The 15,959-nt window shown below is 45.3% G+C and overlaps 2 protein-coding genes across 9 annotated transcripts in view; both read right to left on the minus strand.

Annotated features, from left to right (window-relative positions):
- LOC133366338 (phosphatidylinositol 4,5-bisphosphate 3-kinase catalytic subunit alpha isoform-like) overlaps nucleotides 1-1,495 on the minus strand; it is a 32,771-nt gene extending 31,276 nt beyond the window's left edge. For 2 of the 3 annotated variants that reach the window (XM_061589348.1, XM_061589350.1), the window contains exons 1-2: nucleotides 1,377-1,495; nucleotides 682-907 (exon numbers count right to left, since the gene is read on the minus strand). The gene's annotated coding sequence lies outside the window, so the exon portion shown is untranslated. Of the gene's footprint in view, nucleotides 1-654; nucleotides 908-1,376 lie in introns of all 3 variants that reach the window. The other variant, XM_061589349.1, reaches the window with a different exon arrangement.
- Nucleotides 1,496-12,590: 11,095 nt separating this feature from the next.
- ZCWPW1 (zinc finger CW-type and PWWP domain containing 1) overlaps nucleotides 12,591-15,959 on the minus strand; it is a 38,479-nt gene continuing 35,110 nt past the window's right edge. For all 6 annotated transcript variants that reach the window (XM_061590518.1, XM_061590516.1, XM_061590519.1 and 3 more), the window contains 5 exons: nucleotides 14,946-15,021; nucleotides 14,730-14,827; nucleotides 14,480-14,543; nucleotides 13,753-13,890; nucleotides 12,591-13,438 (listed from right to left, as the gene is read on the minus strand). In XM_061590518.1, the coding sequence (XP_061446502.1) occupies nucleotides 13,113-13,438; nucleotides 13,753-13,890; nucleotides 14,480-14,543; nucleotides 14,730-14,827; nucleotides 14,946-15,021 (702 nt within the window). In that variant the 3' untranslated portion in view covers nucleotides 12,591-13,112. The remainder of the gene's footprint in view (nucleotides 13,439-13,752; nucleotides 13,891-14,479; nucleotides 14,544-14,729; nucleotides 14,828-14,945; nucleotides 15,022-15,959) is intronic.

The following is a 15,959-nucleotide window of genomic DNA, read 5'->3' on the forward strand; positions in this document are numbered from 1 at the left end:
TGGTGTATAAATATAAAAGCCAGGGTGACTTCTCCAGGGATGCAAAAGACTGTGGTGAGGCCAAAGGGAAAAGGGCATCCCTTCAGTTCTATAGGGACATCTTGAGTCATGTTCATGCAGCCCAAACATTGCCCACATATATAGTGATCCCTTATGGGAAGATGGTGGCATGGGAGGTAACTGCCCCCCCCCCGGCAGGGGAGCAATCTATGCCAGCCTCATTGGAATTAATATGACTGCCTGCTGGCTGGGGGCTGATGGGAATTGTAGTCCAAAACAGCTGGACAGCATCAGGTTGGAATAGAAGCCTTCATGCTCACTTTTCTCTTCATTCCAATGAGGTTTGTGTACAACAAATCCCCCCACTCTAGTTGTACTCCATGACATTTTTAAAAATAAATCTGTATATTTTACCTTACATTATACAAAAAGTAACACCACTTTAGGGCAATAACATTAGGAAAATTCTACACCATCCAGTTCTGCTGGGGCAAATCTGATCATGGCTTAGACTTTCCAGTCAGACCTTTCCCCAAACCCCAACTCCAAAAAGATGCTCCCCTCCCCAAGCAGTTGGCCCTCAAACTCCTTTTCGCTCCACTGAGTATGGTTGGTGCTGCCTCTTTCAAGTGTGCCCCTTCAAAGGATACTTGCCACTACCATCCTCTCCAGGCTGCTTACTATAGAGTAAGGGACGGGAAATCAGCGAGGTTAAGGAGGAAGGTTTTTTCTTTTTCTTTTGCGTCTGCTCTGTGTGTGTGTGTGTGTGTGTGTGTGTGTAATAAGGATCCAACAGCTTCCTTAGGAATGCATTGCAGCAGGAGGGCTTCGGTCCGCTCTTCTGAGCCTCGTGGGTGTCTGTCGTCTATGCCAGCCAACCATTTTTCTCCCTTTCTGCAGTCAAAAACTGTTGCAAAATAAATAAATAAATAAAATTAAAATTTAAGAGACTAAGAGAGACAGAGGGAAAGGAAGGTTGTTGTGTGTGTGGGGAGATTGAATATTCCTCCCCATATCCAAAACATCTAAATGTGTACAGTATCTGAAAACGAGATATGTGCCCCCTTCCCAACAGCAACCCCCCCCAGCTCCTGCAAACTCAGGGAACCGGTTCTGTGTAGAGAATCTAGAAAGGAAGGGGGAGCTTGACGCATGCTTTTCAAGGGCTGGAAAGGGGGGGTATTTCTTAGTTAAGGCAGAAAAATAAAAAGCGACTCCCCTCCCCCCTTGGCTAGCTAGCTGGAGTTCCCGAACGAACGATGCAACTAGCCCTCTAAAGCCATGCCCCCGTTTTTTCCTTTCCCCTGGAACTTGGCAAGGTAATCCCCCCCCAGCCTTACTGGAAAAGGCTTTTGTAACAAAAGAAAGCGACTTACCCGTGCCTGGATCCTTGACTCAGAAGAGGGGAGGCAAGGTGAGGTCTCTAGGCTTGCAGAACGCGGAGGTACTTCCTTCCCCCCCCCCGCCGCCCCAAAGATCTTACTGCAGCGACCATCGGTTCCCATTCCTCGCTTCCCTCCCCTCCTCCCCCTTTCCAGCGGCTAGAGAGAGGGTTTTGCAAGCGTTGTATCCGGCATGGAACAGCACAGATTTCCGCTGGATCCGGGGTTTCTCACAGCTGGGAGGGGAAAGAGAAGTTGTCCTCTTTTTTCCCTGCGGCACCCGAATTAAAGCAGCCCCCCTCCCCAGCAGAGATGTGGTCTCTCCCCACACCCCTCTAAGGTATATGCAATGTCCATCGTTCAGGAGGAGGCACACTTTTTGGTGACGGGAGGATTGTGGTGATTTTTGCGGGGGGGGGAGAGGATGAATGAATGAAAAAGAAAAAAGAGTATTCCTGCAATTTTCTCCCCCCCCATCTCTCCTAAAGAAAGAAAGGAGGGGGGAGAAGAGCCGCAATGGAGAAAATGGATTCATCACTGATACAGACATTGGTACCCTAGGAGGGTGGGTGGCAGTGCCTGTGTATCTGGAGGTGCAAAGGGCAGACTGGGAGAGCTCCCCTGGCGCATCAACTACCTGGCAGTCTGGGCCAACCTGGCGCCCTCCAAAACATCAGGAGGGCATCAGGTTGGCCCAGGCTGCTACATGGTGTAGTGCCGGCGTGGTGCATTGGGGTTTAGCATCAGACTGAGACACGAGTGCATATCTGCTGCAGGACTGTGGGCCAGTCATAGAATCATAGAATAGTACAGCTGGAAGGGGTCCATAAGGCCATCAAGCCCAACCTGGTGGAATGGAGAAAACCAGTGGGATACGGTTATCCCTGGATATAAACTATATCGGAAGGACAGGGAAGGACGTATTGGTGGCGGAGTCGCTCTATACGTGAAAGAAGGCATTGAATCCAGCAAGCTCGAAACCCCAAAAGAGGCACACTCCTCCACAGAATCGTTGTGGGTGGTGATACCGTGCCCCAGGAGGGACTTAATACTGGGAACGATCTATCGTCCCCCTGATCAAAATGCTCAGGGAGACCTGGAGATGAGATATGAAATTGAGGAAGCATCCAAACTAGGAAATGTGGTAGTAATGGGTGACTTCAACTTCCCGGACATAGACTGGCTGCATATGTGTTCCAGTCATGACAAAGAAGCAAAGTTTCTAGATATTCTAAATGACTATTCCCTAGATCAGTTGGTCATGGAACCGACCAGAGGGACGGCAACCCTGGACTTAATCCTCAGTGGGGACCGGGACCTGGTGCGAGATGTAAGTGTTGTTGAACCGATTGGGAGCAGTGACCACAGTGCTATTAAATTAAACATACATGTAAATGGCAAATTGCCAAGAAAATCCAACACGGTCACATTTGACTTCAAAAGAGGAAACTTCACAAAAATGAGGGGATTGGTAAAAAGAAAGCTGAAAAACAAAGTCCAGAGGGTCACATCACTCGAAAATGCTTGGAAGTTGTTTAAAAACAGAAGCTCAACTGGAGTGCATACCGCAGATCAGAAAAGGTACCGCCAGGGCCAAGAAGATGCCAGCATGGTTAACAAGCAAAGTCAAGGAAGCTCTTAGAGGCAAAAAGTCTTCCTTCAGAAAATGGAAGTCTTGTCCGAATGAAGAAAATAAAAAAGAACACAAACTCTGGCAAAAGAAATGCAAGAAGACAATAAGGGATGCTAAAAAAGAATTTGAGGAGCACATTGCTAAGAACATAAAAACCAACAACAAAAAATTCTATAAATACATTCAAAGCAGGAGACCATCTAGGGAGACAATTGGACCCTTGGATGATAAGGGAGTCAAAGGTGTACTAAAGAACGATAAGGAGATTGCAGAGAAGCTAAATGAATTCTTTGCATCTGTCTTCACAGTGGAAGATATAGGGCAGATCCCTGAACCTGAACTAACATTTGCAGGAAGGGATTCTGAGGAACTGAGACAAATAGTGGTAACGAGAGAGGAAGTTCTAAGCTTAATGGACAATATAAAAACTGACAAATCACCGGGCCCGGATGGCATCCACCCGAGAGTTCTCAAAGAACTCAAAGGTGAAATTGCTGATCTGCTAATTAAAATATGTAACTTGTCCCTCGGGTCCTCCTCCGTGCCTGAGGACTGGAAAGTGGCAAATGTAACGCCAATATTCAAAAAGGGATCCAGAGGGCATCCCAGAAATTACAGGCCAGTTAGCTTAACTTCTGTCCCTGGAAAACTGGTAGAAAGTATAATTAAAGCTAGATTAACTAAGCACATAGAAGAACAAGCCTTGCTGAAGCAGAGCCAGCATGGCTTCTGCAAGGGAAAGTCCTGTCTCAGTAACCTATTAGAATTCTTTGAGAGTGTCAACAAGCATATAGATAGAGGTGATCCAGTGGACATAGTGTACTTAGACTTTCAAAAAGCGTTTGACAAGGTACCTCACCAAAGGCTTCTGGGGAAGCTTAGCAGTCATGGAATAAGAGGAGAGGTCCTCTTGTGGATAAGGAATTGGTTAAGAAGCAGAAAGCAGAGAGTAGGAATAAACGGACAGTTCTCCCAATGGAGGGCTGTAGAAAGTGGAGTCCCTCAAGGATCGGTATTGGGACCTGTACTTTTCAACTTGTTCATTAATGACCTAGAATTAGGAGTGAGCAGTGAAGTGGCCAAGTTTGCTGACGACACTAAATTGTTCAGGGTTGTTAAAACAAAAAGGGATTGCGAAGAGCTCCAAAAAGACCTCTCCAAACTGAGTGAATGGGCGGAAAAATGGCAAATGCAATTCAATATAAACAAGTGTAAAATTATGCATATTGGAGCAAAAAATCTTAATTTCACATATACGCTCATGGGGTCTGAACTGGCGGTGACCGACCAGGAGAGAGACCTCGGGGTTATAGTGGACAGCACGATGAAAATGTCGACCCAGTGTGCGGCAGCTGTGAAAAAGGCAAACTCCATGCTAGCGATAATTAGGAAAGGTATTGAAAATAAAACAGCCGATATCATAATGCCGTTGTATAAATCTATGGTGCGGCCGCATTTGGAATACTGTGTACAGTTCTGGTCGCCTCATCTCAAAAAGGATATTATAGAGTTGGAAAAGGTTCAGACGAGGGCAACCAGAACGATCAAGGGGATGGAGCGACTCCCTTAGGAGGAAAGGTTGCAGCATTTGGGGCTTTTTAGTTTAGAGAAAAGGCGGGTCAGAGGAGACATGATAGAAAGTGGATAGAGAAAAGTTCTTCTCCCTCTCTCATAATACTAGAACTCGTGGACATTCAAAGAAGCTGAATGTTGGAAGATTCAGGACAGACAAAAGGAAGTACTTCTTTACTCAGCGTATAGTTAAACTATGGAATTTGCTCCCACAAGATGCAGTAATGGCCACCAGCTTGGATGGCTTTAAAAGAAGATTAGACAAATTCATGGAGGACAGGGCTATCAATGGCTACTAGCCGTGATGGCTGTGCTCTGCCACCCTAGTCAGAGGCAGCATGCTTCTGAAAACCAGTTGCCGGAAGCCTCAGGAGGGGAGAGTGTTCTTGCACTCGGGTCCTGCTTGCGGGCTTCCCGCAGGCACCTGGTTGGCCACTGTGAGAACAGGATGCTGGACTAGATGGGCCACTGGCCTGATCCAGCAGGCTCTTCTTATGTTCTTATAACCCCCTGCTCCATGCAGGAATCCAGCTTCAAGCATCCTCAACAGGGGGCTGTCTAGCTGCCTCCAGACACTCCCTCTCTCAGCCTAGCCTACCTCACAGGGTTGCTGTGGTGATACAATGCATGCCAATGAGAGTGCCTTGGAAGAAGGATGGGATACAAACATTTCTAGACATTTAGTCTACCCACCAAAAAAACAAAAACAAACAAAGCTGGTGGTAGGGAGGGCAGGGGGTGGGACATGAAAGAGGTGCTTAAAGTCATGCATGGTGTGGAGAAAGTGGGGAGAGATGTCTTTCTCCCTCTCTCGTTGTCTGAGAACCCAGTGGGGCCATCCAATGAAATGGGGTGATTAGTTGGGGATTCAGGTCAGGGAAAGGGAAGTATTTTTTCTGCACACAGCCCATGGTTAACTTATGGGATTCACCATCACAGTATATGTGGCGATGACTGTGCCACAGATCTGCCCCCATCCCCAAGCCTGTCCATTTACAATTGCCCACCGTCCCTTGTCTTAAATTCCTATCACAGCCTTCGCCAACTTGGCACCCCCCCCCCGATGTTTTTGACTACCGGTCCCATCAGCCCCGCCAGCATGGCCACACTTGGACTTGGAATTTAGCTGGCTGCTTTCCTACTCCCAAGAAGACCACCATAAGGCCATGGGAATCCTGCAACACTTTCCGTAGATGACACATATGCAGGTGATGCCAGCAAGCAGAGAAAAATAGGACAGAACACTCTTTGTTACCAGGCTACCCTACAGAGCTGGGCTAGAGTGGGTGGCCACCGCCTTAGATGATTTTAAAAGGGGATTCATAGCAGATAAGGCGACCAATTGACTGACAAGCCTCAATTTCACTGTCTATTGTTAACATAAGAAAGCCAACTTCCCCAAACAAGATGCCTTCCAGATGTTTTTGACTTCAGCTCCCATTATCCCCTGTGCTGGGGCTGATGGGAGTTGTAATCAAAAACATCTCAGGGTATCAGGTGAACTAGCGTCTCCAGAGTCCTTGGCTCAGCTCTCTCTTATAAAGGGGGGGGGGGTTGTCCTGCCTCCTCCATGTCCTCTTTTTCACTCTCAGAGGTCATGATTTCTATTTTTTATAGTGAGCAATCTCAAATATCTGTCCCGGGAGAGCAAATACAAAGGTCTTCGGAGGCTGCTCAAAATCTCTACCCTAAAGCAGTTCCCCCTAGTGGACTCTCAAGGTAACCATCTCTTGTATCCCAAGCTCAGCTTTCCCCAACGTGGCACCCTCCATATGTGCTTTGGACTACAACTCCCGTCACCCACTGTGCTGGCTGGGGCACACGGGAGCCATCGTCGTCCAAAACAGGTGGAGGCCCCCAGCGAGTCCTGGACTGTGGGTTGAGGAAGGCTGTTTGATTGTGGGAAGAACAGCCAGAGCCCCTAACTGGGAAGAGGCCCCAAACCCCACTCATGGGCCTGCCCGTTCTTCTGTCTGTCTCTCCCCCACTTCAAAGAGACTCGCGTCTTGTTGGGATCCATCAAGATGAAGCATCTCTCCAGGCTTCTGTCAGCCCAGCTGAGCAGCTGTTGTTCGTGGAGGTTTCATGTTGCCATGCTGAGTAACAGACATTGACAGAACTTTCCCCCTTCTCCTCTATGCATATGTCTAATTCCCTTTTAATGCCACCTAAGCTAGGGGTCATCACCACGTTGTGAAATCAGAGTTTCATGAATTCATGACGCGTTGTGTGAAGGAATTCACACTGGGGATTAGGAACAAAGCCATATACCAAGACTGTGTGCACACCATACACTGAAAGCACATTTCCTCCCCCCAAAGAATAATGGGAACTATAGTTTATCCACACACAGAGCTATAATTCCCAGCACACTTAACAAACTACAGTTCCCAGGATTCTTTGGGGGAAGTCAAGCTCTCTCAATGCATGGTGTGTATACAGCGCAAGTCAGACCACTGGTCCATCTAGCTCAGAATTGTCTCTACTGAGACACTGACTGGCTGCAGCACTTCAGGCCTTCAGGCACAGGTCTTTCCCAACTGAGGAGAGGTAATGAGCAGGGTACCACAGGGCTCCGTCCTGGGCCCAGTGCTCTTCAACATTTTTATTCATGACTTGGATGAGGAGGTGCATGGAATGCTTATGAAATTTGCAGATGATGCAAAATTGGGAAGGATAGCCAACATCTTGGAAGACAGAAACAAAATTAAAAGGGATCTTAATAGGCTGAAGTGTTAGGCTGAAAACAAAAAAATGAAATTTAATAGGGATAAGACAAAGTTCTACACTTAGGAAAAAGAAACCAAATGCAAAGTTATAAGATGGGGGATACTTGACTCAGCAATACAACATGTGAGAAGGATCTTGGAATTGTCGTTGATCACAATCTATGAGCCAACAGTGCGATGTGGCTGCAAAAAAGGCAAATGCTATTTAGGCTGCTTTAACAGAAGTATAGTTTCCAAACCACATGAAGTATTGGTTCCCCTCTATTCTGCACTGGTTAGGCCTCATCTTGAGTACTGCATCCAGTTATAGAAGCCACATTTTAAGAAGGATGCAGACAAACTGGAACAGGTTCAGAGGAGGGCAACGAGGATGATCAGGGGACTGGAAACAAAGCCCTGTGAGAAGAGACTAAAAGAACTGGGCATGTTTAGCCCTGAGAAGAGAAGACTGAGGGAAGATATGATAGTACTTTTCAAGTAGTTGAAAGGTTGTCACCCACAGAAGAGTCAGGATCTCTTCTCAATCATCCCAGAGTGCAGGACACAGAATAATGGGCTCAAGTTACAGGATAATGGAACCAATGACCTAGAGAGGTGGTGGACTCTCCAACAATGGACGCATTCAAGAGGCAGCTGGACAGCCACCTGTTAGGTATGCTTTAAGTTGGATTCCTACATTGAGGAGAGAGTGGGTTGGACTTGATGGCCTTACAGGCCCCTTCCAACTCTACTATTCTAAGATTCTATGACTTAAGCCCCTCCATACATGTAAAGCACACTGAAAGCACATTATTTTCCCCAAAGAATCCTGAGGACTGTAGCTCCATGAGAGGTAAACTACAGTTCCCAGGATTCTTTGGGGGAAATAATGTGCTTTCAGTAAGCTTTAAACATATGGTGTGTACACAGCCTATAAGTAAAAGTAAATTTAAAGGCAGAAGTTCCAGCTTGTTGCCTCCCCTACTCTGCCTCACTAAATCCATAAAAAATAATATCCTTGATCGCCTAAGATGTGGAGCTCCAAGCTACAGGAGATTAATCTAGGTCCCTCACTGTTGATTTTCTGCCATTTTAAGACGTTTTTCTTTGCCAGGACTTTGGCATGGTCTGTTTGATTTTCTCTCCCTCTGTATAATGTTGGTTGCCAAGAGCATTTTTGTTTGAAGTGGAAAAGGTGGGGAAGAACGTTTTTAAATGAATAAATAAAGATAAATAAAAGCACAGGTCTGTCTGAACATGTCCCTTATAAAGTATCCTGCCCCAAATCAATGGTCATCACCATATGAAGGTGGTGGTGGAAGAGCTGCTGGGATGGACTGGCCTCATTCAAGGCAGCCAGCCACAAAAACAAGCATTTCTCAACATTTAAGACCAGGGGATCTGTCTGGAACGCACAAGCTGTTGAAGCCAAATGCTGAGTCACCCCCCAAAAATGCTGCATGAACTTCAAGCAATTAGGTGAAAATTTGTTGTGTTTTAAAGAAATATCCTCCTCCCCCTCCAAATCCTGCCCTGCCTTTTATCCTTATACAAATTCCTTTCTGTGTTTCTCTAATAAAACATATCAGCAATTTCAAAATATTTGATGCAATGAAGGGGGGGCAGGTAGAGCATGAAGAAAAATATAAAGGAAAAGGCACGTCCTGTTAGCTAAATGTATTAAGAGTGGATAACAGTGTCTCTTTTTGGATAAGTTGTTTTGGAGTTCTTTCCCCGTGAGCAAAGGTGTGTTGTGCCGTCGTGCATTAAATCAGTGGTGAATGCAATGCCAATTTCCTATTGATGAGCTGTGGCAAGCGTGGGACTGGAAGCCAGGAAGTGGGGATTTTTCTATTCCTGTCTGTGTCACGGGTGACCTTGGGCAAAACGCCACTTCCCTCAGTGCTGAGGTTTGCGTCTTCCTCTCCCTGCCTTGCAGATGAAACTTTCAAGGGCATGAGGCAGCCAAGAAAGACAAAGGGATGGCTCAGACTGCAAGAACTAGTAACACCTCCTCTGGTCAAAATCTAGCCGGTCTCCTCCAGAAGCCACTGACTGCCACGTCGAAGCAAGAGGCCACTCCAGAGGAAGCCACACCAAGAGGAAAAGGCGCAATCCGCCCACCTGCCATTCATCTGTCATTCCACACCACAATTCAGGAACACTCCAGGCCACACAGCCAATTTAACTAAAAGCTACTGATAAGCTAATCCATAGGGGAAATTTAGCACTTGGGGACGGGGAGATCTTAATTATATTCTGTGCATTGTGTAACCTGCCCCAAAAACAAATACCCAAGGTCTGTGAAGAGGAGAGCCACATCCTGCTCTGATCAGCAAAAATTATGCAAATGAATCAAGTGGCTTAGTTTCCCATACTTTAAGATATTTCTATGAGACATTTTCAAATAATCTGAAATCCTTTTTATTTCTCTTTTTTGCAAGGAAATGACCAGAAGAAGGGAGTGAGCTGGAAAGGGAAGAACACGGAGAAACTTCAAAGATGGTTATCAGAAACAAAGAGGAATAGAAACTAGGGATGTGCAGCATCTTCTTACAAACCCCGAGTTAAATCGGGGCTGCCTTGGGTATTTAGGGGCTTGCCTGAGGTGAAGAGGAATCTCTATGTGAGTGCTTTGTCAGTTCAGTCACACACATAAAAAAATCTCTGCTACATACATTGTGTGTGTGTGCAGAAAGAGAAAGCAAGCTTCCAGGACACACCCTTGGTCAAGTGGGAGGGATGGTCCATGACGACAGGCGGTATGTCTGAATGGCAGTTGCTGGGAATCACAATTCCCCTTGTCAGAGGGAATTAATTTATCACGCCTCCCCAATCCTTGTGGGAGGGAATTTGATGGGAATATACTTGTTTGTCTCACATGCTCCTCGCTCTTTTGCAAATTCTGTCTCTCTGGTACAGGATGCGTAGAGTTCGGTGCTCCCTAACCCCCACCCCCACCAACCACTTTCCAACTACCAACAATAATATATGACACCCCACCATCTTTATTTTCATTCTGATTTTCATGTCCTTTTTGGTGGGTGGTGAGGATGATTGATACCTTTTCTTTATTTCTTTAGTTTTGAGTCTGTGGCACAGTCGTTTTATATTGCACTGTTAGCCCTCTTCCCTCTTCCTCCTCCCCCTTTCAGTCTGAGGGCCCGGCTGGTATTTGTGTGCAATTTCATTCAGTTACTCTTGCTGTATTTTTTAAGTAGTTTTATCTCCTCCCCCAGTTCTAGCCCTGGGACTTTGCATGCAAGTCTTTTTAATCACAGTGAGTTGTTTTATTTATTTTTTCACTTATTGTTTATTTATCATACACACTTTTTTAATAGTGATAGGAAGCAGAGACCAGGAATAAATTGGGATAGTTCTCCTATGGAGGGATGTAGAAGGAGCCCCTCCAAAATTGGTATTGGGACCTGACCTTTTTAACTTGTTCATAAATGATCTAGAGTTGGGGTGAAGAGTGAGGTAGCCATGTTTGCTGATGATACCAAATTGTTCAGGGTGGTTGAAACAAAAAGGGTTTGTGAAGAGCTTCAAAAGGATCTCTTCAGACCAGGTGGATAGGCAGTAAAATGGTCTACTCTCAGAGGCAGTATGTCTGAATAGCAGTTGCTGGGAATCACAAGTGGGGAGAATGCTATTGTGCTCATGTCCTGCTTTCCGACTTCCCACAGGCACTTGGTTGGCCACTGTGAGACCATGATACTAGACTAGAAGGGTCTTTGGTCTGATCCAGCAGGGGTCTTATTGTTAGGTGAAAGGAGATTAAATAGAGGAGTTACTTACACAGCAAAACTGTTGAAGTTATGGCTTACCACTACATGTACCTGACTCACCTAAGTCCTAAGCCACATCCGGGTTCTGGAACTTTCTGTCAGCTGTTAAGTGACAGTTAGAGGAAGATATAGTTCTGAACCTTGGCATGTGGTCCAGCATCACCCAAGTGTGAAGGTATAAAAGAGAGATGTGGAGCTATTAAAGCTGCAATTCAACACACACTTACCTGGGAGTAGGTCCCATTGAACCCAATGGAGCTTACTTCTGAGTAGACACATGTTGGATTGCAGCCGAACATCTTGATTGTTCCTCTCAACCTGTCCTCACCACAAGCTAGAATGATGTTCAGTAAATATAGAGAATTCAGTGTAGTGATAAATTCCTTTTTGAACAAGCAGTTTAGGTGGTTTTATTTTTAAATTAAATTCTGATGCTTTTGCTATTACTATTGTATTCTTATTAATTTTTTATCCCACCCTTCCTCCCAGGAGCTCAAGCTGCTCATGGTCCTCCCCCATCCCATTATATCTTCACCTCAACCTGCAAGGTAGGCTGAGAGATGGTAACTGGTATCAGTAAGCTACATGGCTTGAGCAGGGATGTGAATCTAGGTTTCCTTGAGCCTAGACTAATGCTCTAACCACTCCACCACATTGCTCTGAGCTCTTGGAGTAAAGGGATCTAGAAATATGTACATGAGAAGGCAGCAAAATGGAAGAAAATGTGTATCTCAAGGAAATTATACTTTCTTCTTACCCACTTCCCCTGTCCAAAACTCCGGGTTTCTCTCTCTTGAACAAAAATATTCCTTTGCTTTGAAAGGTTAAAGAAGCAAATCCACCTTCTGGCAGTTAAGGGAACAATGATGCAATGCACTTCAGTATACCTTGATGCAACTCAGCTAACTCTAAGGAACCACATTTGAATGAGGCCTGGAGACTACTGGGTTAATGGATCTGAAGGAGATATATGGATGATATAAACATCTTAAATAGCTGCTGTTCAGTAAATCGCATGAGAAGTGACAGAACAAGATCCTTTTAAAGCTGAGTGTCTTTGGCAGGGATGGGAAAGCTGTGGCCAAACACAGTTGGACTCCAGCTCCCATCAGCCCCTGACAACATGGCCAATGGTGAAAAATGGTAAGAGTTGTAGTCTGGCAACATCTGGAAAGCTGCAGGTCCCACAGCCCTGGTCTACTGTGTGTGTCACTGTACCTGGAAGAAGACTTTAATCGGGCCATGCTGATCCTCTTCAGAAGTTATCACCAAAGTTTTCTGGTACAAACGTGTTAGTGCCTTAATTGAAGGCAATAGCCGATCAATCCACAGTCTATGTTTGTATGAATAAGTGATTCTAACCTATTCCTCTGGGGTGGGGTAGGGTGTGTGTGGGGGTCTGCTTTCCCCAAGCCTTTCACATTTTAAAGGTTCGCACAAATATGCAGTCATGCTTCTAGCAACTGTGATGCTGGTAAAACTGAAGTACACAGAGGACTCCCAGTTAAATCCAAAACTAGACTTTAATAAGAATTTTGCTGAATTATAATTATAAACAATTTGGGGGGAAAGTTGAATATAGACAAGATGTTTGTCAGTTTACAAACTGGAGAAAAACAACCACCAAAAATTTACTTTCCTTGTCTTGTTTATGGCTATACTTCCAGTTGCCTGTTTAATCAACGACCGGGGAAAGAGGAAATTTCACAGCCATGTTTAAAAACAAGCTGTCACCAACTTCCTAGGTGGATTAAACTCAAGAATTGAAACTGTAACAGCCTTTTCCACTACATCCTTTGCTACATTTCTTTTATCAAACACTATTTATCCTTATAAATGTTCTCAACCTCACGTCCATCTGTTGTTAAGCTGCTATTTCCAACTGGTGTCCTCCAGATGTTTTGTACAGTTGGGCTGGTTGAGGCTGATGGGAGTTGTCGTCCAAAACATCTGCAGGGTACCAAGTTGGGGATGATTCATCTAGATAAAGAAACAATCCATCCTTTACACTTGGAGCCGGGAAAGGCTACTCTTCAAACAAGGTCAAGGAAAAGTCTTCAGAAGAGTAATTCTTCTCCTCAGCAAAGACAACCATCTCCTGGCTGCTGAAGGCTTCCTCCTCTTCTTTCTCCAATGCCATGGCTTCGTTTGCTTCCTCAAGACCCACCACAACACCCCTATTCAAAATCGGTTTGCCTCCTTCCATGGGGGAGTTTTCAGCCGTGCTCATACTGTCTTTCTTTCTTTGATAACTGGCGGGCACTAAGTTAGTGCTGCTGCTGCCTGTGCACGAACTGAGCTGTGCAGCTTTGGGATTCTTATCTTGTGCCACAGCAAATGAGTTCCTAAAACCTTGGGAGGAACACAGAACCCAGTGATGGTCTCTCTCTAAAAGAACAAATGTTAATCCTGCATGGGGACAGCCATATCCTCTCCTATGTTTAAGGGGTGCTGCTGACCAACCCCAGTCACCAGAGGAAAATGGTCCTTTGTTGACTGATGCTAAATAAAAATTTAAATAATGATACATTAACAACAAAAAGGCTTCACAACGGGATTCTACTCCCAGTTGTGATTTAGAAAAGGCTATTTCTGGGTCCACTTGTATATCTCTGGCAGTAAACATTATGGGCTTCTCCCATACAGACCAGGGACTTCTCTCTTACCTTTTGGGTCATCCTGATATTTCCTTGCTTTGCTAGATCCTTTTGGCACAGCAGGAGCTTTGGGGGGTGCTGATTCTTTTCTGCTCTTCTTTGACAAAGGGGGGGTACCCTCAGCTGATAACTTACTGGTTTTCCTCCCTGTGTGAGCAAGTTGGATATATATTTTTCTTCTTTTCTCATACATGCCAAATTTTAACACTTACTTGGGTTCTTCTGGACATCCTGTTTATTGAGCATTCATGATAATTTTTGCTCATAATGGTATCAGGGTACTAATATATTATCCTACTTTCAATACTATTTGCGCCTGCAAATATTTTGGGGCAGTCATACAACTCTGTTTGCAATTGGTGCATGTCCTGTAACTTCCTTTTGAAATCCTGTAACTTTTCATAACACAGATATTCTGAGTTTTTGTTGTTGTCCAACTTTTGTTGCGCTAGAACACAAGAGTGCCCTTCCAGACAGCAATAATGTAATTACTCTGGAGAAGCATCACAGAACAAATAAAGCAAATGATGTGTGGATGGGCCAGTATAAATCCACTACTAATGCATTATCATCATCACAATCATCAATGACATAATGCAACCCCCCCCCCAAAAAAGAACAGTCTGGAGGGGGCCCTAGTTGATCCTGCCTGTGGATGATGCTTGCTGACACTCATGGTCATGGAGCATAGCTGGGAGGCCTGAGCCTGAAGCTGCTGGAGATGGTGACACCTCACCTTTTATGCTGGTTTCTCTTTTGAAATCTTCATCCAGTTTCATCCCTGATGTCTCAGGAAGAAGCTAGGGAAAAGATACTGTTTGTTAATGGAAAAAGAAAGAGCATGGCAGACCCACTGACACTTCACCCATCTGACATCATCTACTTAAGTGCCTTCCTCACAATTGTTAGGATAACATGGGAGGAAAGGCCCTTTGGCAGTGGCCAGGCTGTGAAAAGGGAGAGCTGAAAACCCTTGCTGAGCCAACCTTTTCTTGACTCTTGTTTGATGTTGCTGTGTTTTTATTCCCACCACTTGGTTTTTGAATCCTCTTGGCAGGAGGCTTACAGGTAACAGCCACATGATCTACAATGCAAAAAGAAAGGAAGAGGCTGTGAGTGAGGCATCTCTTGGGTGGGGAGCTTGCCTTTCAACTTCTCCGACAACATTCAGATTTCTGATCCCATCTGGCACGCCAAACTACCTTTGTGGTCTTTGTGGTCTTCAGGTGACTCTGTCCCACCAAATCGGCTGTGGAATCCAAATATCCTTATTCTCTCCTGGTGCAGTGAAAGAGAAAAGAAGGTGCTGACATGCTGGGGCAGGCCACAGTGCCTAATTTCACAAGAGGAAGGTTGGGGGTGCTCCTGACTGCCTGGGCATCATGCCTTTTGCCCTGGAGGTCTTTGCACTAGTTCCAGATTGATAGCAACTCAAAGAATGGGCTCTCTGCACAACCTCAAAGGCACTCTCCTTTTATGCCACAGATTCCAAAGCAGAGCCTTGGTGTTATAAACTAGTCCTGGCTAAACGAAGTACTGGCTTAAAACGCAGCAAGGTTGTTCTGCCCCCACCCCCCGTGTTTCAAATTGCATTTGCACTTCATGTCATCGTACACATCAGTACAGTTGGATGCATTTCCAAGTCGCCTGCTGTCTGTCCACACCCATGAATCAAGAGGGGATATGGGTTGCTTCATATGGGTTAAGTTTTCAAATTGGATCGAAGCTGGTTTGGTGTATTTCTCAAGAAATTACAAGTATTTCTCAAGAAATTACAAGACAGTTGTGGATCATGGCTAACACTGTGTGTACACAGCTTCACAAACCAGAAGTGGGAGCAAACTGGATGCAGAGTAAATGGGAGTGTGTACACAGCCCTGGGCTCAGCCTTGCTCAATTGAAGCCCCATTTTTCTTAAACCAGGATCTTCCTCCCCATACATATATGCAAGCAATTGAATTCACAGATTGCTTCCTCACTGTTGAATCTGGGTTGGACTGGATTAAGACAGCAGTGAATGCATGGAGGGTAGACCAGTAAACGAGGCCCAGGGCAAAATTACAGCCCCTGCTGTACAAGGATGTTATCCAAGGATAATGTTAAGATAACCAACAGTGGGGCTGGGTGTCCCACTTCCCCTCATGCAACAGAGGAGTCTGGACCACTTCCCCATTTAAAATATTAGCAGCCATTGCCCTTGCATGGTTGCACATTTT

The sequence above is a fragment of the Rhineura floridana genome, chromosome 11 (genome assembly GCF_030035675.1).
Source record: "Rhineura floridana isolate rRhiFlo1 chromosome 11, rRhiFlo1.hap2, whole genome shotgun sequence".
NCBI classification, from domain to species: domain Eukaryota; kingdom Metazoa; phylum Chordata; class Lepidosauria; order Squamata; family Rhineuridae; genus Rhineura; species Rhineura floridana.